The 25,342-nt window shown below is 57.2% G+C and overlaps 1 protein-coding gene across 3 annotated transcripts; it reads left to right on the forward strand.

Annotated features, from left to right (window-relative positions):
- The first annotated feature begins 90 nt into the window (after positions 1–90).
- Positions 91–23,836, forward strand: TMEM63B (transmembrane protein 63B). Of its 3 annotated transcripts, none has more exons than XM_040473638.1 (24): positions 91–213; positions 6,790–6,972; positions 7,260–7,339; positions 7,601–7,642; positions 8,618–8,708; positions 10,137–10,174; positions 11,112–11,254; positions 11,372–11,423; positions 11,882–11,990; positions 12,649–12,719; positions 15,599–15,679; positions 16,153–16,276; positions 17,114–17,247; positions 17,391–17,528; positions 17,651–17,804; positions 18,710–18,816; positions 19,085–19,171; positions 19,375–19,440; positions 20,735–20,897; positions 21,468–21,573; positions 22,554–22,721; positions 22,952–23,067; positions 23,223–23,303; positions 23,575–23,836. In XM_040473638.1, the coding sequence occupies exons 2-24, from the start codon at positions 6,814–6,816 to the stop codon at positions 23,764–23,766; spliced, it is 2,502 nt and encodes an 833-aa protein (XP_040329572.1). In that variant the 5' UTR covers positions 91–213; positions 6,790–6,813; the 3' UTR covers positions 23,767–23,836. The 3 variants fall into 3 exon arrangements, with proteins under 3 accessions (XP_040329572.1, XP_040329574.1, XP_040329573.1); XM_040473639.1 differs by lacking the exon at positions 91–213 and adding an exon at positions 2,488–2,507; XM_040473640.1 differs by lacking the exon at positions 7,601–7,642.
- The last annotated feature ends 1,506 nt before the right edge of the window (positions 23,837–25,342 follow it).

The raw sequence follows: 25,342 nt of genomic DNA on the forward strand, positions 1-25,342 counted from the left end.
GCGCCTTGCGTGTTCTGGCGTGGGGGGTGGGACCTATGCGGCCCCGCCCCCTCCTCATCCCCCTCCCTCCTCCCGCTCCCCCTCCCCCAGACACTGCCGCGGCCGCCGCAGGAGCCCGGAGCTCGAGCCGCCCAGCGACTCCCCCTCCCCCTCCCCCAGCCCCGCCCCGCCCCAACCCGGGGCTCCAAGCCGGAGCCGAGTCTGCGCCTGGGGGTAAGTACGCGACCCTTCCCCAACCCCTTCTCTTTTCTTTGAGGCTCCTACCACCACCCAAAGAAAACCCCAGACTCAGCTACGTGTCCCCTCCCTTCAACCTCCTGCGGGACCCAGAGGTGCCCGGGCCCGCGGGACCCAGTGGTGCCGCGCGCTGCCCCCAACCTCGTACCATCCTGAGCCAAATGCGAGTCTTCTGACCCCTGCCGCGGGTCCAGATGTGCACCGCCGTCTGTCCCCACCCCTAGGGAGATCCCGAGGGGTGGGACCCCCGCCCCTGGCCCCCAAGCGCCACTCTTCTCCCACCTGCCGGGTCCAGGTGCGCGTCCCCCCGCATGCCCCTCCAGGGTTCCAGCTGCGCCCCCATCAGCTCGCCGCCGCTGTGGGGAACCTGCCGCCCCCGCCCCCGAGTTTTGGATTCCAGGGTCGCCAAGTCCAATGTCCTCGGTCTCTTTTATCTTTTCTCCTGTTCCCGGGGCCGAGAACCACCCACCCCCCCAAGCCTGCCCGGGGCAGGGGTTCGGGCTCGGACAAGGGCAGGGTTCGCGGGTGATGGCTGGAGGCCGGCCGCTGCCCCCAGCCCGTCTGGGGACTGGTCTCGGGCTGAAGAGGCGACTGGCCCCGGGAGCGTGTCCTCTCCTTGCGCCCCGCACAGTGCAGTTCATTCATGAGCCGCCCGGGCCTGCGTTGGAGGGTGCGGTGGGGAAAGGCTTCAGAGGCGGAACAAGGAGTGGGGCAAAGGCCCTGTTGGGGGGAGGGGGCGCGCTTTGTCCCTCCTGGCCTTCTTGACCGCCTAGCGAGGACAGTCCCAAAGATTTGGCGCCTTGCTCCTCAGAAGAGAAGGTCGCTTGGAAAGTGGAGAGGAGAGGTCAGAGGGGCCAGCTGCCCTTGGGGCTCTGTGCTGCCACCTGCCTGGGTCCCCTGGGGGGAGCTCTGGCCGCTCAGCACTCCACTTCCCTGCGGGGCGGGAGGGTCTGGGCTTCTGTACCCAATACCACTCTCTACCCTTTCCCTGGGTCTGCCCAGGAAAAATGAGGCTGTGCTCAACCCCTCTTGAGTAGGGACCCCCAGCCTTGCTTCCCAGGCCGTGAGAGGAGAGGAGTGGGAGTGTCTACCAGGCTTCCAGCCCTGGTTGTGCTGGCAGCGTGACTGTCCTCCAGGGCACCAGAGGGTCCAGGCCCTGGCTTGCTCCAGGTGGCACAAGCTGGGGCCTGCTGTTGGCTCATCCAACTCAGTCTTGGCCTATGGTTGGGTGGTGGGTGGGGATGTGGCAAGGCAGAAGGCAGGTGGTGAGTAGCTAAAGGTAGTTAGGGAAGCTAACCCCCTTTTGGACATCCTACAAATTCCCTCCGATTATAACAGAGTCTTGGAGAGCTCAGTTCAAATTCCAGATCTGCCATTCTTTAGCTGTGTGACCTTGACAAGTTACTTAACCTGTCTGAACCTTAGTTTTAATTAAAAAGTGCATTTACTACCACCTCCTTACGAGATTTATCATGAGGATCAACTAGATAACACAGGGAAAGAGCCTGGCACCCTGCCTTGTTGTTGATCAATAATGGGTTCTCTTCTCTAAACTTCTGACCCATCTTGGCATAACATCACCCTCCTGGGCTCCCACCTTTCTGGTCTGCTACAGATGGAGTGGATATGTTTGAAGAGTCTGGGAACACTCCCTGCCACTCAGCGGCAGAGTCCTGAAGGCCATATAAACCCTTTAGTCTAAACAAGAAGCCCATCCTGACTGAGGGGCTCTGTCACGTTAAAGTCTGTTTTCCTTTATTTTGATTTTTACCAGTTTTCCTTCACTAAACCAACCCCTTTTATGCCAACACTTTATTAATAACAGTACCTAATATTTTTAGAATCCGTCATGTGCCTTGAACTGTATTAAGAGCTTTACATAAGTCATCTTGTTTAGTTCTCAAAACAACCACACAACTGAATTATGATTCCCATTTACTGATGAGGGAACTGAGGCCCAGGGTGGTGAAGTAATTTGCCCAGGTCAGTAGCCAGATCTGTCTCATCCTAGATAGAGCCTGAAATCACAATCCCACGGTCTGAGTGGGAGGGTCTGGCAGCCACAGGCAAGAAGGAGGGCAAACAGGTAGAAATAGGGTGTGGCATTTTTCCAGAGCTGGAGCTGGCAGCCCCCACCCCCACCAGGTCCCTGATGGAAGCTTCTCCTCCTCCGGCCAGGGCAGCAGCTTGCGGCAGTCAAGACCACACACTTAAGCCGGACTGCCTGGGTCCATATCTGGATCTGTGACAGACTGACTGTGTGACATCGGGCAAGTTCTGCACCCTCTCTGTACCTCAGTGTCTTCTCAGGGTTGTGATGGCTAGTAAATGAGCTAACATGTGTCAAGCACTTAGAACAGTGCCTGGCACAGAAGAAGAGGGAAATCAATATTTGATAAATGCATTCTTTTCGTACTACTTTTTTTTAAATTTTTTAATGTTTATTTATTTTTGAGAGAGAGAGAGAGACAGAGGACGAGTGGGGGAGGGGCAGAGAGAGAGGGAAACACAGAATCCGAAGCAGGCTCCAGGCTCTGAGCTGTCAGCACAGAGCCCGACTCTGGCTCCAACTCCAGAACGGTGAGATCATGACCTGAACTGAAGTCGGAAGCATAAGGGACTGAGCCTTAAGACATCCCTTTTCCTGCTACTATTTATCCTCTTTTCAAGATACTTTAAAAAAAAAAAAAATTTTTTTTTTTAACGTTTATTTATTTTTGAGACAGGGAGAGACAGCCTGAACGGGGGAGGGTCAGAGAGAGAGGGAGACACAGAATCTGAAACAGGCTACAGGCCCTGAGCTGTCAGCACAGAGCCTGACGCGGGGCTCGAACTCACGGACCAACTGAGCCACCCAGGCGCCCCTGCAGATACTTTTTTTGCCCATCCCTGTGAAGCTTGGAGGGGTGGAGCAAGGATATTAATACCTCTTTGCTACAGTTTGGAAGACTGAGGCCCAGGTTACATAGTAGCAGAGCTGGCCTACACCATCATCCCCTCCCTTCAGAACACACAGCCTTCCTGATCCCAAGCCCTAAATGAAATCTTCCCAAGTAACTCTGGAAGAAAAAACTTTTACCTTCTAACTCCCTCACTCTCACCATGCACACGCTTTTTAATGGTAACATAACAACCTTTAGATAGCTAGAACTAAAATCCTCCGCCATTTTGGGGGCGCCTGGGTGGCTCAGTCGGTTGAGCGTCCGACTTCAGCTCAGGTCAAGATCTCACGGTTCATGAGGTCGAGCCCCGCGTTGGGCTCTGTGCAGCCAACTCAGGGCCTGGAGCCTGCCTCGGGTCTGTGTCTCCCTCTCTCTCTGCTCCTCCCCTGCTCACACTCTGTCTCTCTCTCAAAAATAAATAAAGATTTTTTTTAATTTAAATAAATAAATAAAATCCTCCTCCACTTTCTACATACTGCCAGCTAAAGTCTCAGTGTCAGACTAGAGAAATTCCAGGATACACCTGGCCCAGGGGATGAACTGCCCCCTCACTTAGTCCTCCCCCCAAATATTCCGCCTCAGTTTCTTCCACCCTCCCAGCTGCTCTCCCTAAAAGCTTTGAGCAGCTGCCCTAGGTGAAGTTCAGCCCCCCCACAACCCGGCCCCCCACAATTAGGAGCACCAAAGACACCAGTGAGCCTGAAGAGCCACTGGCCCTGGCTCCACCCTTTACCTGACCTGTGACCTCATGTGAGTCCTTCTCCTTCTCTCTCCCTGGGCCCCTGCTTCCTCCCCTGTAAAGAGGGGATAGTGATCTGATCCAGCAAGTACCTTGCCTTCCTTGGGGGTCAGGGGTAAGATCAATGCAGTTGTTGGGGGAAGGGGGGAGTGCTTTGTGACTGTAAAGAGGGAAGCAGCAGATAGACACCATAATTTCAGTTACTAAGCATCTACCTGGACCTTCACCCACCCTATGGGGCCCCCTTACTGCAGAAGCTCGCAGAACGTTCCACCTTCTTTCAGTGTGGACAGGACTGGGGGTGGGGGTGCGTGGTACTCCAGGGGTTTGTACCTATTGCATTCTGGTCTGATGGAGCCTTGGAGTTGGGGAGAGAGGCAAAAACTAGGAATGGGCTGTCTTGATTGCTGGAGTATACTGGAGCGGGGGCGGGGGCCACTAATTCAGAGGGCCGCCAACCATCACAGACCCAAGATCCAAGATACCTATACCTACCTTTAACCTCCACTTTAACCCTGGTACCGCAGGGTTCTACACACCTCACGTTTACATATCCAAGCTTCTAGGCACACCCACACACCCCCCAACTTACACACCAGGGCCTGGAGCCTGCCTCGGATTCTCCTACCTACCCCCCAACACACACACAGACACATCAACACATGTCTGCACACCTAAACATACACATTCCCACAATGCTCTGGTGTTCTCTAGCTGGAGAATGAGCATTTATGAAACTTCTGTGTTGTGCGGAGTCCTGTTCTAGGCACATCAGAAAAGCATGGTGCCCTGAACAGTGTTCTAGCTTTAGAAGGAAGTTGACCTAGGTTTGAACTCCATCATTTTATGAGCAGTGTGACTTAGGGAAAGTTATTTAACCTCTCTGAGCCCCTGTGCCCTCATCTTAAAATGGCAATAAGATCCAACTCAGGATTGTCGAGGATTAAACGAAATTGTGTATGTATTATTCTTGAAACAGTGGGTACTAGATAAGTGACGCCTGTTGTAATTACTAAATTCATGGGGTTTTGGGGTTTTTTTGAGGCGACTTGGGCTGGAAGGGAAGAGGGAGGCATAAACACTGGGCAGTTACCACTTTAGCCTTCTTAATACAGGCTTTTCAGAGACTCCCTGGGACCAAGTATAACATATAAACAACCACAGCTTCCCCCTCCACTTGAGAGCTGGTGCCTCTTCCCCTGCAACTGAAGTGTCAGGAAGGGGAAAACCAGGGATCGGTGGGCAGGAGAAACCCTCTGAGTCCCTCCAAGGGGCTAGGGGATGCTTGCTGCCAGAGTTACAGTCACTGATTCTCGGTTTGTTGTTCTCTCTCTTTGTCTGGTTTCCTCTCTTCCCTGGGGACCCCCACCCCCACCCCAGGCAGAGTTTCAGTGTTGTCAGCAGAAGGGGCCCCCAGGGGCCCCCAGTAGGACGGGGTGGAGCAGCGTGCCTCGGCCACACTTCTCCACCGTAGGAGCCTCCCCAGAGCCCTGCTAGGCTCCGTCCCCAGACACTCCCAGAACCCAGGTATCCGGGCTGGCTGCCCCTTCCCTCCTCCTCCCCGCCCCACCCACCCAGCCCAAAGAGGGCCCGGGCAGCCTGGCAGTGGGCAGTGGCGGGGAACCGGGCTGGAGGGCAGTAACCTGGCTGCTGGGGACTTGGGCAGGCTAAGAGGCCCCTGCCCACTCTCTCTTCCTTTGCCAATGGAAAAGCTCGCTGGAGGGCACAGCATTCCCAGCCTGCCCTACTCCGGAGGCAGGAACAGGGCACTCTGGGAGTTGTAGTTCTCACACCACTCAGGTGACCCCCCTGTGCTGAGATCGTAGGAGAGGTGAGGAAGCTGGAGGGGAGGAGCTGCTTCCAAGGCAGGGAAAAAGGAATGAGGGTAAGCAGGAGTGACTGGGACCAGGCAGATAACACAAACCCAGAAGTCCTAACTTTTTAACTGACTTCCCACTCTGACCCCATCCTCAGGTCCCTACTCTGAGGACAGAGAGCCAGCTCTGAAGCTGAACATCTTTTTTTTCTTTGTTGGTTTTTTTTTTAATGTTTTTATTTATTTTGGGGACAGAGAGAGAGCATGAGCAGGGGAGGGGCAGAGAGAGAGGGAGATACAGAATCCGAAGCAGGCTCCAGGCTCCCAGATGTCAGCACAGAGCCTGACACGGACTCGAACTCAGACTGTAAGATCATGACCTGAGCCAAAGCTGGACGCTCAACTGACTGAGCAACCCAGGCACCCCCCTTTCTTTCCTTTGTTTTGAAGCCAGTTATATCGAGAAAGTGATTAACAGTGCCGAAATCTCTAAGCAGATGAAATCATGCCATTTTTCTAATAGAGGTAGAAAGAGAAGATCAGGATGAGGTAGCTGGTTCCTGACTCATCTTCCCCTGGCCTCCTCACCCCACCTTTTAGCCTTGAACCCTCAGACCTAAGACCTCTCCCCATCTTCCCTCATGTCTCTGCCTGAGACAGAGAGAGAGGGAGAGAGAGGGAGAAAGAGAAAGCAAGCATGAAAGAGTGTGTGTGTGTGTGTGTGTGTGTGTTTGGAGAGTGTTTGTGTGTGTGTATGGAGGTGGTGGGAGGTAGGCAGCAGAGACTCACAACTTCCAACTTAGAAAAACCAGTCTCCCCAGTGCAGATCTGGGCCAAGTTCCCCAGACCCTGGGTGGGGTCTCGGCCTCAGAGCCAATGAAGGTAAATCCATGTGACTCAACCCTCCCCTCCCCAGGCCCTTATCTCTGGAAGCCAGTGCTTCCCCCCACCCAGGCAGCCGGTGATCTGCCCTCACTCCCTCTCCCCGTGCTCATGCTGGGAGGCATGAGGGGGACAGGGGATGAGCCCAGCTGACCATGGTGCTCTCTGCTCAGGAGGACCATGCGGCAGTAGCAGCCATGCTGCCCTTCCTTCTGGCCACCCTGGGCACCACGGCCCTCAACAACAGCAACCCCAAGGACTACTGCTACAGTGCCCGAATCCGCAGCACCGTCCTGCAGGGCCTGCCCTTTGGGGGTGTCCCCACCGTGCTGGCTCTTGACTTCATGTGCTTCCTTGTGAGTGCCCACACATGCCCCCCCCGCCCCCCATGCCTGGCATCCACACCCTATACCTAGCTAGCTAACACCTGCAGCTCTAACCACTCTTCCACCTGACCCTGACTCCCCAGGCTTAACTATGGGAGGGATCCGTATCACGCAGCCCAAGCCTAGCCTCTGACCATTCACCCAAGCCAGGGTCAGCCCTTTCTAAGGCCAGATCCCAGCCCCTCTGCCCCTGCCCTCCAGGCTAGTCCCGTGGGTGGATGGTCTCTCTACCTGCCAACCATTCCCTCTGCCCACAGGCACTGCTGTTTTTGTTCTCCATTCTCCGGAAGGTGGCTTGGGACTATGGGCGGCTGGCGTTGGTGACAGATGCAGACAGGTAAGGCTTGGGGACTCTCCCTCACCCCTGCACACATACACATGCACACTCACTGTCACTCACTCAACACACACCCATCACTCCTCGGGGATAGGAAAGAGCCAGCCCTCTCTCATCCCCCTTTGTCAGGGGGATGAAGAGGGACCAGTCCCAGAACAGCCATGGGGGACATGAAGGCCTACAGTTGGATCTGTGTCCTTTGTCAGTCCCCCGGGACCCTCTCCCCCTCCCCCGTTAACCCTGTCTGTTCTCTGTCCCCAGGCTTCGGCGGCGGCAGGAGAGGGAGCGAGTGGAACAGGAATAGTATGTGGGGCACCTGCCCCCTCATCCCCACTAAACCAGCTTTCTCTTTTCTTCTCTCATGCTTCTTTTCTCTTCCTGCCTCGTTACTGGTTTCTCTTTGCAGTTTTCTCCTCTGCAGGCTCATGTTTCGGACTAACGCAGGCGGTGTGCTTTGCGGAGCAGGGGACTCCCAACTTGTCTCTGCCTCGCTCCCCCATCTCTCCCTCTGGCTTTCTGCCTGGGAAAAGCCCCTCCCCGTATGTCTGGCTCTCTCCATGGTGGCCGGTGGCCAGGCTGGAGGGGCTGTCCTCCCGGAAACTTAGAGGATGCTCACCTGTTGGTCCCAGAGACAAGATTGGGTGTCCCCAGTGGCTTGCCAGCCCCTAACAACTAGTTCTTCATATTTCAGGGTTCCCTGCTTACCCCTTCTGGAGGCCTGGGAGGGGGGCCTCCCACGGAGCCCCGAGTCTGGGCTTTTGTGTCACATCATTGTCTCTGTCTATAGGACTGGCGTTGGAGTTGCAGCAGCTGCTGGGGTCAGGGAAGAGGGAGGGTAGGGTCCCACCTGGGAGGCATCCCCCAGCCCCTGATCCCTCCAGCCCTTCTGGGGCTCTCCTAGTCCATCCTTTCCTTCAGCTCCCCATTGCCCTGTGCATAATACTGGCTCTGTCACCCCCCTATCCCGTCCCCTGCTGGTCAGCCCCAGAAATGCAGGGCCTCCTCACACTCTCGCTCCAGCCTCCAGGGAGTAAGATGAAGACACCCTCTCCCTTCACTCACTGCCCTGCACTGGCGTGCCCTCCAGGTGCCCTGAAGGAAGGAGGTGCAATTAAGGGAGGCAGGGAGAAGGCAGGCGTTCGTCCCCGCTTCAGCCTCTGCGCTTTCTGTGCTTTGTCTAGCCCCTGGAGCTCTGGAGGGGGAGCCCCCCACTTCAGTCCCGCTCCCCAGGAGCTCAGACTCACCAGGCTCTCTGATCTCTCACCTCCCCACCCCCAGTGTGGCCTCAGCTATGCACGGGGACAGTCATGACCGGTATGAGCGTCTCACGTCTGTCTCCAGCTCCGTCGACTTTGACCAAAGAGACAATGTGAGTGCCCTCCCCCAGACTTGTTAGCCACCCGCTCCTTCTCCGGGGCAGGGGGCTTAGCAGCCTCTAGCCTCCAGTGATACAGAGTCAAGGACCTGGAATGTGGCCTTCTCCTCAGCAAGGGCAGTGCTCGTCTAAGAGCCACAGGATGGCCACCCAGACTCGCTCTGTACTCCACGCCAGCCTCCAAATCAGCACAGACCTAACATTGTGAATCCCACACTTTGCACCATGTAGAGCCCCGCGCCCGTCTCCACCTGTTAATCCCAAGGACCCCTTCTTCCTTAGGGTTTTAGAAGTAATAACAGGCCTTTCTGCCCTATGGAGCAAAAGCAGGAATTCATTGCGTTGCTCAGAGATTGCAGGCTGGTGGCCCTCGTCTAGATGGGGCCAGTTGTGGGTTGGGGCTGAGTGGTAGAGGTCCTTACAGATAAGGCGATTCACAGCAGTCCCCGGACCCTCATGCACGCCAGACCCAGTACTCCAACATTACCTGCCTGGCCCCTGTCGTCCTGCCAGGGTGTGGGTCCTAGTCAGAACTCTAATCTTTAGGCCCTAGGCTGGCCCTGGGCAGTCCGGCTTGGGCTGGGTGGCCTGGGGGCAACAGCTCCTGTAGCAGCCATAGTAGAAGAAGCCTGTCAGCTTCCTGAGCTGGACTCACACCGGTAAGTGGCAAAGCAAAGCTATCACCCTTGCCCGCCAGAGGTGTCCACATGGTCCCCAGACTCAGGTGATGTTGGCAGCAGGCAGCACAGTCCTGCATCTTAACTGGAAGCACCTCTGTCCCCGATCCTGTGTTAAGCCTGGACCTTCCACTGGTAGGAAGGTGAGGGAGGGTTCTCTCTGCCCAGCCCTCCCCCCTGTATCCCGACCCTGCTCTCAGTGGGGTCTCTGCTGCAGGTAGGCCTGGGGGCTTGAGGGTGGGAGATTGAAGCTCACAGGGACCCGGGGGTTGGTCCCTCTGGGCCGTATTGGGAGAAAGGTGGCAGGAACTCGGGAAGCCTGGCCTGCTCCTCTGCTGTAGGCAGAGCCATGTTGCAAACTCTTCTTGTCTGGGTCTGGAGTCCCCACTGCCTCTCCTAGGACCCTGAATCCCACTCCTCCCTACGCTGACCCACACAGCTGCAGGCCTTCCTTTGGTTGCGCTGCCCCGTTGACTCTTGGCGGGGATATGTAGCTCTGGACATGAGCATCCACAGATAACTCAGTTTGGCCTTAGTCCCTTTCTCCTTTGAGGGCTGGCACCTTCCCTCTCCCCCTCTGGGATGAGCTGCTTTCTTTGGGGGGTTGTGGAAGTTGTTCCAAGGTGAGCCCAGCCTGGAGGTGAATATGAGAATGGGGCAGGTGGGATTTGAGGGGGAAGGGAGGGTGGGGGTGGTGGGGTGATGGGGGGCTCCAGCTGATAGCCCTCTGTCCCCCCCACTCCAGGGTTTCTGTTCCTGGCTGACAGCCATCTTCAGGATAAAGTAAGTGAACAGTCTTCAGGCTCTAAGGAAAGAGAGAAACAAATAAAAACTTCAGAACCTGTTACCTCCCTACAAAATCCAGAAGCCAGCAGCTTTGAGGGCCTTAGTGCTCCTAGCCAGCCCAGCACCCTCCTCCCTCCTCCAGGAGGCCAAGCCCTGGGGTCCTGGCCTCTGCTGTCCCCTGAGCTGGCCTCACTCTACCCCACGGTCTCCTGTATGCCCCCCTGCCTGGTGGGCCCGCTCTGCCCTCAGCTCTCCGCACCCCTGCCACCCTGTGAGGGCAGAGGCCAGAGCGCCCCCACCTCAGAGCCTCCGTGCAGCCAGCGGGGCGGGGGGCAGCAGGCAGGCTGGGAGCAGCCAGCCAGTGTCCAGCAGGAGCAGGAGCCAGTGTCCAGCAGGCAGAAGTCAGGAGATGGAGCCAGAGGGCGGCAGGCAGGCAGTGAGCGCGGAGAGAGGCAGGAGGCCCAGACAGATCAGCACCACCACTGCCCACGCCCCGGCCCCCAGGGCCCCTCCCCAGGTGCACCACGTAATGTGTTTCTCCAGCACCCGTAAGGCGCTGCTCTGTCCCCAGCCTCCGTCCTCCCTCCTGCTCCAACCTCTTCCAGCAACCCACCCTCCCTTTCCTCACCCCCTCTACTCCCGGCCCTTTCTTACCCTTTCTGCCACTCTGCAATCTTCCCCTTTCCCCTCTGTTCCCCTCCTCTCTCTCCTCTTCTCCTTTCCCTCCCTGCATGCTTCCTTTCCTCCCTCCCCTTCCCTCTCCCTTTCTCATCCCCCCTCCCAAAAATAGGGGGCCCAAAGACCCCAGCCCACCCCCATACTGCTGCCAGACTGGCAGGGGCTAGGGTGGACTTGGGGGCGGGCAGGGCAGGCAAGCTGTGGCCCCTCTGCCACCCGGCCCTCACCTGATTCCTCCGCTGCCCTGGGCCTGCAGGGATGATGAGATCCGGGACAAATGTGGGGGCGATGCTGTGCACTACCTGTCCTTCCAGCGGCACATCATCGGGCTGCTGGTCGTCGTGGGCGTCCTCTCTGTGGGCATCGTGCTGCCTGTCAACTTCTCAGGGGACCTGCTGGGTCAGTGAAGGCTGGGATGGGTGGGGTGGGGTGGGGAAGGGAGGAGAGGGGGCAGGAGGGCACGCGTCCTGACCCCAGCATCATCCTCTCCCTCTTCCTGCCCCCTCCCACCCCCAGAGAACAATGCCTACAGCTTCGGGAGAACCACCATTGCCAACCTGAAATCAGGGTAAGATTGGGAAGCCAGTCAGTGAGGTCAGAGTCCAGCTGTAATGAGGAGGGGTGCGAGGGGGAGCACTGTGGGGAGAGGTGGATGTGGGGCCCTGGGGACTTGGATTGGAGACAGAGTAGGTGGATGTCTGCTGGGAGTCCCCAGAGATGACCAGATAAAGAAGCTGCTGTGTGACCTCAGGCCAGGGAAAGATGGCAGGGGGTAGTTAGGGGACAGTGTAGCCAGTGCACAGGGCAGGGAGAGATGACCTCTTGGGGACGTTTCAACTGCAGTGGAATAATCTTGGGACCCGGACGGTGTGAAGTATGGGGCCTGCCCTGTGAGGGGGCCAGTGCCAGAAGACCACTGGCAGTAGAAGGGCCTTGAACCAGGGCTGAATTCACACCGGGAGGCTGGGGGCCGCCTGAGTGGGTTCCTGGCCCCGGTGGCTCCATGTACACCTCTGCCCCACCCAGGAACAACCTGCTATGGCTGCACACCTCCTTCGCCTTCCTGTACCTGCTGCTCACCGTCTACAGCATGCGTAGACACACCTCTAAGATGCGCTACAAGGAGGACGACCTAGTGAGTAGAGCCCAGCCGGCCTGCCCCGCCCCCAGCCTCTTCCCTTCCCTCTGGGCCTCTCTCCCCTAAGCCCTAAGGGGTGTCAGTGCCAGGGTGAGGCCGCCTGGGTTTCATTCCGGGCTCAGCAACTCAAGAGCCCCTATGCTGCAAGTTAAGTTACCTCCCCAAGCCTCACTTCCTGATCTGTAAAATGAGACAACAGCAGAACCTTCCTAAGATGGGGGCGGTGGGGGGGGGGGGGGGGGGGGTAGGTGATAGGAGGCGTGGAAATCACCCGTGCTGTGCCTGGCCCTGGGGAAACAGCAGTGGTGATGCCATGCTTGGGATGCTCCCTCCCTCTCCGCATCCATCTACCAGCCCAGTACTGAATGCCCACCCCACAGCAGCCACGGGGTGCCCGGGCCTTGTGGCCTGAGGGTCAGAGAGTAGTACCCCCTCCCTCGCCCTGGATGACCCCTCAGGAGTGAGAGACCAAATGGCTCTTCCATTAAGCTCCTGCCCGATTTCAGTTAGATGCACTCCCCTGCTTTCCCTGGAACCTGGTTTATCCCTAAGGCCTCCTCCCACCCAGCTGCTCCTCTCTGCTCACCATTCCCCACGCCCTCCTGGCATTCTCGAGCCTCCTCTGGAAGGTACATGCGCTCCCCTCTCACCCCAGGTGAAGCGGACTCTCTTCATCAATGGAATCTCCAAATATGCAGAGTCAGAAAAGATCAAGAAGCATTTTGAGTGAGTGGCCACTCCTACCCCCAACCCCAGGTCCTGTGGGCCCTTCTTCCGTCTTTCAGCCCCTCAGACTTCTCACACCCTCCGGCTGAGGTCTGGGCTGCAGCGGGGTGGAGACTAGACCACTGAAGGATTACGTGACCCCAGGGCATTCTAGCACCAGGGCTGGGTGATAGCCACCCCCGCCCCCAACAGCAGGGGAAATATAAGAAATACTTGTAAAGTGAGAGAAGGAAGTGTATGTCACATCCCCTCCCTCCTCTCTCTCACCACCCCCCCCCCCCACTCCACCTCCCCTCTCAGCTTGAACTGGGTCATGGGTTGTTGGCCTGGGATCCAAGGGCCCTTCAAGGTGTGTGGCTTCAAAACCGTACGTGACATTCTGGGGTTTGTGTGCAGACTGGCAGGGAGCTCTTGGCTTTCAGTGGATCCTCAGGGAGCCCGGGGGGACCTGAGCTGCATGTGTTCTCAGGCTCTTTTCAGCTCTGGAGTTGTGTCTCAGAGGGGAAGGGGAATATACACCTCTAAGAGCTCCAGGTAGCCGGAACGGTCCGCATCCGGGATTAAGGATCCTGTCATACATTCATCTGTGTGCTCAGCAGACTTTCTCATGATATTAAGCCTTGGGACCATAGAAACGAATGAAAGATCATTGAGCTCTCAGGAGGTTCACATGGTGGAGGACAGCGTCAGGAGCTGGTCCAGGGTCTGATCAGAGATTGGTCTGAGGCCAGTCTGTGGCCAGAATTAGGAGTTGGCCAGTGGGGCCCTGATAAGGGACATTGGCAGTTTGGATCAGGGCTCAGTCTCTGCTCAGGATCGGGACTTAGTGAGGTCTGTATCCACAGCCAGTTGGCCTGGATCAGAAGCCAGTTGTTGTTCTGGATCAGAACAGGATTGGGAGTCAGCATCTGGCCGAGGTTAGATTGCAGACCCCTTTGTTGCAGGCAAATGAGTGGTTTGTGATCAGCATCAGCGGACGGATAATCATTCATTCAACATGCATTTATTATCACTTTCTGTACTCCAAGCATAAATAAATTAGAAACAGGCCCTGCCCACACAGAAGTTCGAGAACAGCGGTCAAAATTAGATCATCCTCGGTCAGTACGAGAGCGACTTGGGATCCTGTCTGGATTCCCAGCTGTGATCGGCATTAGGGGGCAGTCCGAGTCAGGATTAAGGACAGTGTGTGCTCAGAATTAGGTGGCATCTTAATATCACTGTCCTGTTGGGATCAGTTGTCAGCTTGTACTGGTTAGTCCTTTAATGACAAATCCTTCTTGAGCACCTGCCGGGCACCCGCCCTGGAGGGGGACCTAGGGTTACAGCAGTGAACAAAGAAAGAAAGCCCCTGCCCTTGTCCGCTGGCATTCTGGTGGGCGAGACAGGTAATAAACAAATGAACTAGTAACAGACATTGTGTCGAGTAGGGGTGGGTGCCAGGGGGAAAACCAAAGCAGGGAGAGGAACAGAGTGAGGGAGTCAGGAAGGGCTGCTGTTTCCAGTGGGGCGGGGGGAGCGGCGGGGCGCATGCTGACAGGGCCCTGCACACAGTGAGGAAGTGAACCCCGCTAACCAAACATCCATTCAGCACACACTCATCGTACACCTACTGTGTGCTTCCTACCAGGGAGACAAAGGAGAACCAGGCCTGATGGGTGTCCGTGGGGAGCTCGTGATTCAGGCTGTTTCAGGAGTCAATCTACGATTTTGTTTAGGAAGCAAACTGTGATTAAAATTTAGTGGTCAGCCTCTAAGCAGAGTGGGGGGGGAGACTGTGGTCCTAACTGGGAGTTTGAGGGGTCAAGGAGGTGAGCATCAGGGAACAGCCATCTCATGGATCCATTCGTTCAGCGCATGTTTATTGAGTACCTAGTATGTCTAAGCTGCTGGCCCAGGCCCGAGCACATGGTGATGAGTAGGGCTTGTGATCCAGGTCTGGGGTCTGTCTGAATTAGAGGACTGACCCAGCAGAATTAGGGAATATCCCGTGTGTAATATCAGAGAGCCTGCATGGCAGGGATTAAGGGGTTAGAGATTAGTCGGGTGAGAATGAGGGCTCAGCCTGCCACAGGGTTCCAGGCCCTTCCAAAGAGGAGCCCTAAAATAGTTAGAGTAACACCGTGTGGGGGGAAAAGTCTGTAGTGCATTTCAAGGACCGCATCCCAGATTTAAGTTTGCAAATTCTCGTGCTTTTGGGAACCAGATATTGTGCATCTGTTAACACTTGGTGGTTCTTCATTTAAAGAAATTTTTTAAAGATGGGGCTCAGTCTAGATTGGGGAGCAGGGAGCAGTGTGCAATGAGAAGTGAGAAGGAGCCGCAGGCACCCCTCGAGTCCTGCCAGGTACCAGCACCGAGAGTCACATACAGTCTCTCTCTGCTCGGTTTCAGGGCAAGGTGAGGGTTAATCTCGGGTCAGGGTTAAAAGGTCAGTCTTGGGTCTGCAGACCGGGCTGTGGGTTGGTTGGGATCAGTTGGACCGTAAGGCAAGGCTAAGTGTTGGATTGTAACCAAGTATTCTGGAAACAGGGTTGAGAGAACAACCTGAGTAGAAACCGTTTCTCTCAACTGAAAGGTCAGAGCTCTGAACAAGAGTCAGACCATGGCCGTGGCCTCCCCTAGCGCCATGCGGGGGTGCACTCACATCCACGGTCATCATCAGGGTGTGCTCAAGGTCCCCGTGCCTCAAGGCTCCCCGCTGCTGCTCAGTTAAACACAGGGAGGAATTTCCAAGTTTCATTCTTAACGGAGCTCCCATTTTTGTAGACCAGAAAGAGGGAGCTTGAATTGGGGGTGTATGTCTTCACGGTCGCAGCTGCAAGTCGGGGGCAGGTGGGCAGGGTCGCCGCAGAAGATGATGGTGGACTGTATTTCAGGGAGGCCTATCCCAACTGCACAGTTCTTGAAGCCCGCCCGTGTTACAACGTGGCTCGCCTCATGTTCCTCGATGCAGAGAGGTAATGGGGGGGATGACAGCTGGGGGCCCCTGCCTATTATAGAGCGCATCTCAGCTGCCACAGGGGAACCTGGCTCCCCATCCAGGTGTTTCCCAGGGCATTTGATTTTAATTCAACCCCTGGGTTGCCTGTCAATCCAGCTCTGGAAAGAGCAAAGCCTGGAGGTTAGGGTTGTTGCAAGAAGAAAGGAGCCCACCATCCCCACCCCATCCAAGGACATCCCCTTCTCCAGCTACAGTATGAAAACTTTAGGCCAGACTATAGGAAGAATTTCTGGCCCTCAAGGGATGGGCGGGAAGACCCTGGAATGGGGACATACCTGAACCATACATTCTAAGCAGATCCAAGAGTAAGATCACCCCTGTCCTGAGGGAGTGGACTTAGGTGGCCCCTCAGCTGGGCTCCCTACTCACCCTCCCAGCCATTCCTGGCCCCAGCTGGGTGGTGGGTGACTGGACCCCTGGATCCCACAGGAAGAAGGCCGAGCGGGGAAAGCTCTACTTCACAAACCTCCAGAGCAAGGAGAATGTCCCCACCATGATCAACCCCAAGCCCTGTGGCCACCTCTGCTGCTGCGTGGTGCGAGGCTGTGAGCAGGTATGAGGTGACCTCAGGCCCCTAAAGCTCCTGCTGGATACGGGGAGGGGTTGGACAGATCTTGGGAAGACAGATCACAGTAGAGATGGGCACATTCCAGGTGCGTGTCCCACGACCCCGGGAACACACACACACACACACACACACACACACACATACACACAAATGGGTCTTAAACATAAACAGCCAAAGGTAAGGGACGCCTGGGTGGCTCAGTCAGTTAAGTGTCTGACTTAGGCTCAGGTTATGGTCTCACGGTTCGGTTCTTGAGTTCAAGCCCCGCATCAGGCTCACTGCTATCAATGCAGAGCCTGCTTCAGATCCTTTGTGGGGCCGGGCCCCCCCCCCCCAGAACCAAATAAAAAACACCAACGGTAAACAGACTCCCTGAGGAGGCAAGGCCACGCGGCCGGGGGGCTGGAGGTAGGGTGCCAGGATGGGGAGCAGGGCGCAACCCTCCCTCAGTAGGTCCCCACCTGTTCCTACAGTCCTTGAAGCTCCAGTTCCACTACTGGGTTTGTACCCATCCCTCCAGTGACCAAGTTTTCAGGGACCAAGTCAGAAGAGGTCAGCCAAGAGGACAGTGCTGTGGTGTATTTACTAGCTCTGTGGCTTTAGGCGAGTTTCCTGACTGCTCTGTGCCTCAGTTTCCTCATCTGTAGGATGGGGCTAATTGTACCTACCTTGGGCTTATGAGGATTACGAGTTAACACATAGAAAGCCTAAAGCAGTACCTGGCCCTTAGTAAGCCCTGGGGCAGCGCCGCTGGGCATGGTGGGGACCAGCCTGGCTCTCTGACCAGAACCTTCGCCTCACCCGCCCTCCCCACCCCGGCAGGTGGAGGCCATCGAGTACTACACAAAACTGGAGCAGAAGCTGAAAGAGGACTATAAGCGGGAGAAGGAGAAGGTGAACGAGAAGCCTCTTGGCATGGCCTTTGTCACCTTCCACAATGAGACCATCACCGCCATGTGAGCCCCTGCCCTGCCTGCCCAGCCCAGTCCTTGCCCCCCCACCGACCAGCTGGGGCTCCCGGGTCCCCACGCTCACGGCCAGCTGTCGGCAGTGGGGTCCCCAGCGGCTGGCGCCCTGGTAACCGGTGCCCATCCCCCAGCATCCTGAAGGACTTCAACGTGTGTAAGTGCCAGGGCTGCACCTGCCGCGGGGAGCCGCGCTCCTCGTCCTGCAGCGAGTCCCTGCACATCTCCAACTGGACCGTGTCGTACGCCCCCGACCCCCAGAACATCTACTGGTGAGCGCTGGTGGCAGGGGCACGTTCCGTGGGGCCTGCTCGCTCCAGTGGGTAGAGGGGAGGTGTCACCGGGAACCATCAGCATGCGGTCCCCAGGATGACCCTCTCCCCTGCCTTCCCAGGGAGCACCTGTCCATCCGAGGCTTCATCTGGTGGCTGCGCTGCCTGGTCATCAATGTCGTCCTCTTCATCCTCCTCTTCTTCCTCACCACCCCGGCCATCATCATCACCACCATGGACAAGTTCAATGTCACCAAGCCTGTGGAGTACCTCAATGTGAGGCCCTGCCCCGCCCCACCCCTCTATGCTGTGTCAGGAGACACAGATGCCAGGCCTCGAATCCCTCTTCGGGGGGAATCCAGAACACCCTCCTGCCCAGTCTGGCTCCTCTCCTGCTTTTCTAGCCCAGCCGCACCAAGCACTCCCACACGACCACGGGCTGTAAAGCCCTCTGTGAACTTCCCTGGGGCTCCCTGCCACCTTCTCCTAGCAGAGACCACCCTTGGGTTTGCACACATCTAGAGAGACACCGGGGAAGAGAGAGAGCCCAGGGCCAGTCCCTTCTCATCCCCCAGTCTCTCCGACAAACGAATGGAGGTTCAGACTACATCACTGGCTTCCAAACTCAGATTCTGGTGCCTTTATCAAAAAGACTCTTACGTGAAACCCAGTGTGGAAAAGCAAGGCTGCTCAGATGGCAATAGAGTGACGGTCACTTCCACCAGCTCTCCCCTCACCTCTCCTGCCACGCACATGGCATACCTCCTTGGGAGTCTCAAAGTCCAAAGGAAGATAGTGTAAAAAATTACTGACTGATAAGAGCAAAAGACATAAGACCCGGTTTTTCTGGGTTCAGATTCCACCCCCCTTCACTCCTCACTAGCCGGGTAACCTACTGAATCTCTTTTTGCCTTAGTTTCCTCATCTGTAAAATGGGGTAATATTGTGAGGCTCAATACACGTAAAGCATGTGATCAATGCTGGGTACTTAGTAGATACTCAGCAAGTGCTAACTACTGATGCTATTCATAAGACCCTGGCCCCCACAGGTTCTGGACGTCTGTCATGGGGCGCTGAGAGCTGCGGGGCCTGGGGCTCAGTGGGGGAGGGGGCCGATAAGCAAAGCAAGCCGGACCAGGGCCGCTGCCCCGCCTGAAACGCAGCCCCGTGCCCCACTGCAGAACCCCATCATCACTCAGTTCTTCCCCACCCTGCTGCTGTGGTGCTTCTCGGCCCTGCTCCCCACCATTGTCTACTACTCGGCCTTCTTCGAAGCTCACTGGACACGGTGAGACCCTTCACACTCACTGCACTCTGGCCCTCCTAGGTGTGCACCCGTCCCCCCACCCCCACCCCGCCGCCCCCCAGGCAGCCCTTTCCCCTTCAGCCTCCCCACCCCAGGCGGCCCCAGAGCTGCTGGGGAAGGGATGCTGGCCGGCATCCTCACCCTGGGCGGCCCCCATCCCAGTGGGGCCTCCTGTGATACCATCCTGGCTAGGGGAGCAGGCGTGGGGGGCTGGTTCTCCTGACCTCTGCCCCCGTGCCCCCTGCCCCAGCTCCGGGGAGAACAGGACCACCATGCACAAATGCTACACCTTCCTCATCTTCATGGTGCTGCTCCTGCCCTCACTGGGACTGAGCAGGTAGGTCGCAGACGATGGGATGGGAGATGGCGTGGGGGTGTTGCAGGGTGGGCGAGGGGAACGGTTCAGGCTCCTACCTCCCTCACAGAGCGGGGGGACCCAGGTCTGGGGGGGCATCCCCAGAGGCTCACGGACTAGACTCCTCCCCTGGTGTTCTGGGCCATTCCAGCCTCCCACCACACCTCTCCACTCCTCCTCTCCAGCCTGGACCTCTTCTTCCGCTGGCTCTTTGACAAGAAATTCTTGGCTGAGGCAGCTATTCGGTTTGAGTGAGTGACCTGGGCCCCCAGGGAAAGAGACCGGAGGGCGGGGGTGGGTATGCCTGGGACACACTACCTTTCCCCATGGGAGGGTGCCTCGAAGCTTCCCACCCCCTGCTGCAGGGAAGAGGAGGGGGCTTACAGGGTGTGGCAGGGTCATCCCAAAGCTTGCACACAGTGTCTCAGGTGTAGACGTGGGAGATATCCCTGGGGTCTGTGTTGGGGCTCATTCTCCGGGAACCCCTCTAGAGGTCACCTTCAAAGTGTATTTGGGGCTTTAGGACCCACACTGGGGCATTTCTCTGACCGTCTCTAGAGCTTGTATTCTAGGACTAACTGTGGGAGGCGAGTTTCACTCAGGAGGTTTGGAAAGGTGTCTGTAGTAGGATCTTGGCCATACTTTGGGAGTGATTTGGGTGTATCCCTGAAGGGCTCTGGAGCCCACACTTCTGAGTATTTATGGAAGGCTCTTGGGCTCCCAACTCTGGAGTATTTACGGGGAACTCTGGGGCTCATACTTTGGGATGTTTATGGGGCACAGGTTCTGGGAACACCTCTGAAGTTTCAGGCTCTTATCCAGAGGTGTGACTGTGAAATTCTTTATGGAGCACCTTTTCTGGAAAGCCCTATGAAGCTGTTTGGGGGTGGGGGTGGGGGTGGGGGGCCACGTGCCATGGCTGTATATGTGGACACAAGCTCCAGGGGTCTTGCTCTAGGCCATCTGTGATCATCTTGGGCTCACACTTGGGGTGTCACAGGCACTGACAAAAGTTCTTGGGCTCCCCCACTGAAGATCTTTGAGGAAGGGTCTCTGGAGCTTGTGTTCTGGAGGTGGCTGAGGCTCACGCTCTGGGGGTAATAACCATGGCTTAATTTAAGAGCTAAGGGGTAATTTCTGGGTATTCCTAGGGCTCATGCCCTTGGGGGTCTTTTAGGATCTCATGGGGGTTGTCTGGAGACCTCAGACAGTCATACCCTGAACTCCGGTGGCCTCAGGGCTATGGAGCACTCTCCATGGGTCTTTATAGCGCACAAGTTCTAGGCACACTGCTGAGCTCACACTCCCAGGTTGCATCCACTCGCACTGAGGGTGTTGGAGGTGTCTGTTGATACTCTGGCATCTGCCCCTGGGGTTCACACTCTGGGGGGAAGCGGGGGCACAGGTGCTTGAGAGCTGACCTGGGGTGTCCACATGGAGGAAGGCGCGTTGGGGGCGAAGGTGTGGTGTGCTCTCAGGCTGGCAGTGGGCAGGCCGCAGCCGGGTCTCCCAAGGGTGCAGTGCTGGAGCACTTGGTGCCTGCAGGTGCGTGTTCCTGCCCGACAACGGCGCCTTCTTCGTGAACTACGTCATTGCCTCAGCCTTTATCGGCAACGCCATGGACCTGCTGCGCATCCCAGGCCTGCTCATGTACATGATCCGGCTCTGCCTGGCGCGCTCTGCCGCGGAAAGGCGCAACGTGAAGCGGGTATGGCCGCCTGGGGCCGCAGTGGCCCGCACAGCGCCCCCTGGTGGGCCCAACCAGAAACAGTGACAGTTCAGCTAGGGTGTGGGGACACAGGGGTGCCGGAAGTTGCAGGACCCAGTTCCGAGGCCTTGGGCTTTCCCTTTCCTTTCTGGAGCCTCAGTTTACCCATATGTGCGACGATGGATCAACATAGAGAACCCTGAAGGCACCTGCCAATTCTGACAGTCTAGTGTTCCCATGGGAGTTGGGGGAGGTCCGGGTCCCTAGACCTAGGATCCCTGTGCCCTCACCCCACACGAGGTCTCTGGGCATCCCATTCCCAGGCCTACCAACCTGCCAGCCCCTGATTTCTCAAAGCCCCCCCCCCCACCCCCCCATGCCCCGTCACTGTACCCACCCTGACTTAGCCACAGCCCCTCTTTCCATCTGCTTTGCCCTGCCCCACCTGGATATTGGGTTCCTTTTCCCCACAGCTTCGTTCCTGGCCCCCTGCCCCCTCCCACCTGCCCTGTGCCCTTCTAGTCTGTCCCTCCCTTCCCTGAGCCACCCTCCTGCCCATCTCCCCCCCAGCATCAGGCCTACGAGTTCCAGTTTGGCGCAGCCTACGCCTGGATGATGTGCGTCTTCACGGTGGTCATGACCTACAGTATCACCTGCCCCATCATCGTGCCCTTCGGTAGGCACCGCCGCGCCGGGACCTGGGCCCTGCTCGGGGGGACCCAGGACCTCACCCGCTTCACTCCAGTAAGGCAGGCCGCCCTGAGTGGACAGGGCCCCGGCTGGGAGGCCGGCCCCTCGGGCCTCCCGCCCGGTCCCTGCCTCAGTCTGGGGCCGGGCCTGGGGGGAGGAGGGGGAAAACCATCTCAGCTCAGGTTGGCTCCAGCTGGTGTGCTGAGCCCCTGGGCAAAGCCACCCAACATGGCCATACTCATCCACACCAAGTGCCTTCACTCAACTGACATGCTCGGACACACATCACATACCCACAGAGGTATTCACATGTGCACACACACACACACGCACACTGTCACTCCTACACAGCATCCGTGGGTACACGTGGACAGAGTCCCATAAGCTCAGGAAAGACCTTTGGATTCCAGGGTGGGGTTGGACTCTTGCCACTCACAGAGACCCACTGTAGCTGAACTGTGCGCCTTGGACAAGTCCCTCTTCCTTGTGAAATTTAGCAAAGTTTCTCTTCACCTGTTGCCCTACTAGTGACCTCTCCTTTCCCCCTGGTAACATCCTAACCCCTTAACCACCCTCCCTGGTTATTGAAGGCTCCAAAATAACCCCCTTGTCCTCATTTGAAAGCTCCCATTCCCTCAGCCTCCAGGAAAACAGAACTTACCATCTAATTTATACCCATCTGTTTAGGGACAGGGTAGAAAAAAAACCGAGAAGGGTTTCAAGAGGAAGCTCATTGACCCAAATGAATGGACTTCTAATAGTAGGGTTTTTAGCGAGGGGCAGCAGAACAAAGCAGGGAGGCTGAGGAAGCGGACAGTCTGTGATCCTGCGATGGGCTTGGGGCTGGGGCAGGAGGAGGGAGGCCAGCCCTTCAGCGATCTCGGTAGGACTGGGACAACCTGTGACGGACACACCGAGGTCCGGTGGCGTTGGTTCCGAGGTCAGGGCCCGTGTGGCTTCCCCCAGGGCTCATGTATATGCTGCTGAAGCACCTGGTAGACAGGTACAATCTCTACTACGCCTACCTGCCGGCCAAGCTGGACAAGAAGATCCACTCAGGGGCCGTGAATCAGGTGGTGGCCGCACCCATCCTCTGCCTCTTCTGGCTGCTCTTCTTCTCCACCATGCGCACGGGTGAGGGCCACCCCCCCACGTGCCTCAGGGAGCTGGGGGAGGGGGACCCCCATTCAGAGTCAAGGCAGAGCAAGCCATGGGAGGGTCCATGATGGCCAAGGGCCACAGGCAAGGAACCTGGGAGAAGCCACAGCACATGGAAATGTGGGGTTGCATTCAGAAGGTAGCGAAGGTGGGGGGGTGCCCAGAGGAAAGGTAGCAGCCCCATCCTCTGCCCCCCCCCCCACCAGGGTTCCTAGCCCCCACGTCCATGTTCACATTCGTGGTCCTGGTCATCACCATCGTCATCTGTCTCTGCCACGTCTGCTTCGGACACTTCAAATACCTCAGTGCCCACAACTACAAGGTGTGGGGCCAGGGGGGCAGGGGATGGCTAAGGGCAGAAGCTCAAGGGGATGGGTGGGAGCTGAGGGCAGGGGTGCCAAGAGGGTGCAGGGTCATGATTGTGGCTGAGAGCCAAGGACATCTCCCCACTCCCTGACTCATTCTGGACCCCTCAAGATTGAGCACACGGAGACAGATACTGTGGACTCCAGAAGCAATGGACGGCCCCCCACTGCTGCAGCTGTCCCCAAATCTGCGGTGAGTGCCCCGATTCATGGCCAAAGGTGGGGAGGAGCCTCTGACTGAGGCTCAATCCAAAGTTGGGGGTTCCATTAGTCCTTCAGAAAGTGAAGCCCATTCCAGACCCCAGAGGCAGGGAAAGATCTGGCTTCACTGAGGGGTCTGCCCACCTCTCCCTGGGGGGGAAGATCACCGTCCCGCTTCCTGGAGACCCTGAGGTTCCCCCAGTCAACCCCTCGCCACCAGGAGCAGCTGTCCACCCTCACCCTCTACTCCTCTCCCCCTTCAGAAATACATCGCTCAGGTGCTGCAGGACTCAGAGGTGGACGGGGAAGGGGACGGGGGTCCTGGAAGCTCAGGGGATGAGCCCCCGTTGTCCTCGTCCCAAGATGAGGAGCTGCTGATGCCACCTGATGGCCTCACGGACACAGACTTCCCGTCTTATGAGGACAGCCTCATAGAGAATGAGATTCACCAGTAAGGGGAGGGAGGGGCCCTGGAGGCCACGCCCTGCCCCCACCCGACCCCCCCCCCCCACGGACACTAAAAACGCTAATAATTTATTAGATCTAAAGCCCCTTCCTCCCCCCATCCCCTGCTTTCATTAAGGTATTTAAACCTGGGGATTCCACCACTCTCCCCCCCACCATGGAGGGAGGGAGGGAACCCCCCAACCTCAGTGAGGAGAGCCCCGAGCCGGACCCGGGGCAAAGAGGGGTGCGGACAGGGTTCCCCCAGATCAGTGCCCCCCAGGCTAGTAGTATGGTCAGGAAGGGTTATTGAGAGCCAAGAGGGGTACCTGGTGCCATGACTGGAGACCTGGGGGGGGGGGACCAAATTAGGGGGGCCCCCCCCCCCCCCCAGTTCTTTCCTCCCCCCAAGGCCCCCTGGGACCTGGCACTCCAGGGAAATGGAGCCTCCAGCCCCTGTGGGTTGCATGAGAGGGGAGGGGCTGCTGAGTGGGAGGAAGAGTCAGGCCCCCAGCCAGGGAGGTGACCTAGGGGTGGGGGGTGGGTATGGCTGACACTGGAAAATGGGTTTTTGCACTGTTTTTTTTTTTTTTTTTTCCTTTAAAATAAAAACAAAAAGAAAAGCTCTGAGGCACGTGTCTGATTTGTGCTGCCGCCCCGGACACGTGGGCTAGGGACCAACCACCCTCCTGTATCTGGAAGATCTGTTTGGACCCCGGGCAAGAGACTTCCTGTGCGGGACCTCAGTTTCCCCAGGGAGAGGAGAGAATGGGCCTGGGAGACTGCAGGGGAGTCTCAGGCAGGCGGAGCCTGCTGAGTTCACACCGCCACCCTGCTCTGGCATCTACTAGCTCTCAGCTCTGTCTTCACCCCCTGCCCGGAGGAAGCTGTAGGACCACTCAGTCTGAGGGACAGGGACACAAACCCACACACCCGAATCCCCAGGAGCCACACAGATGGGATGGAGATTCAGGGAGAAAGGCCATGCAAAACCACAGGTTCCCCACTGTCTTCTTGAAGACTTCCTGGAGAAGGAAGATCCCCAGAGGGCTGCTTCTAGAAAGGGGCTCAGCAGGTGGCTCTGGAGGGTGAGAGAGGCCAGAAAATGGGGCCGCAGTAGTCCCGCAAATAATGCCATTATTATTTGTTGTCATTGTTGCCATAACATATCGAGCAGTGATGTGCCTGGAATCCTGCTGAGTGACTATGTTACCTGTTTTAAAGCATTTACTCCCCAGAGAGCTCACTCCAGGGGTCAGGCATGGGTTCACTGCGAGGAGGATTACGTGAGGCAATATAGGCCAGATGCCCACTTGGCCCAGCGCCTAGCCCGTAGGAAACACCCAATAAACGTCAACTAGAATTAATTCTGTGATCATTAATAGCACTTGCAACACAGGTGTCATTTTCCCTCTTCTTGTGGAGGCTCAGGGAGGCTGCGGGGTTTGTCCAAGGTTACCGGCCTGAGAGGAATCTTGGAAAGCCCTTCTGAGAATCTCAGTGAGCCAGGCCCCCAGCCCGTCTGTCCCTTCCCCCTCAGGAGTGCCTGAGGCCCTGGCCGACAAGTCTCCTGCCCAGTCAAATCTC

Source organism: Herpailurus yagouaroundi, unplaced genomic scaffold (genome assembly GCF_014898765.1).
Source record: "Herpailurus yagouaroundi ecotype Mexico unplaced genomic scaffold, PumYag 139, whole genome shotgun sequence".
NCBI classification, from domain to species: domain Eukaryota; kingdom Metazoa; phylum Chordata; class Mammalia; order Carnivora; family Felidae; genus Herpailurus; species Herpailurus yagouaroundi.

What these genes read in the sequence shown, in the direction of transcription:
- TMEM63B (XM_040473638.1), top strand. Translation starts at nt 6,814, where the DNA reads ATGCTGCCCTTCCTTCTGGCCACCCTGGGCACCACGGCCCTCAACAAC. An exon ending in GCTACAAGGAGGACGACCTA is followed by an intron (nt 11,991 to 12,648) that starts GTGAGTAGAGCC and finishes CTCTCACCCCAG; the next exon opens with GTGAAGCGGACTCTCTTCAT. An exon ending in CCCCATCATCGTGCCCTTCG is followed by an intron (nt 21,574 to 22,553) that starts GTAGGCACCGCC and finishes GGCTTCCCCCAG; the next exon opens with GGCTCATGTATATGCTGCTG.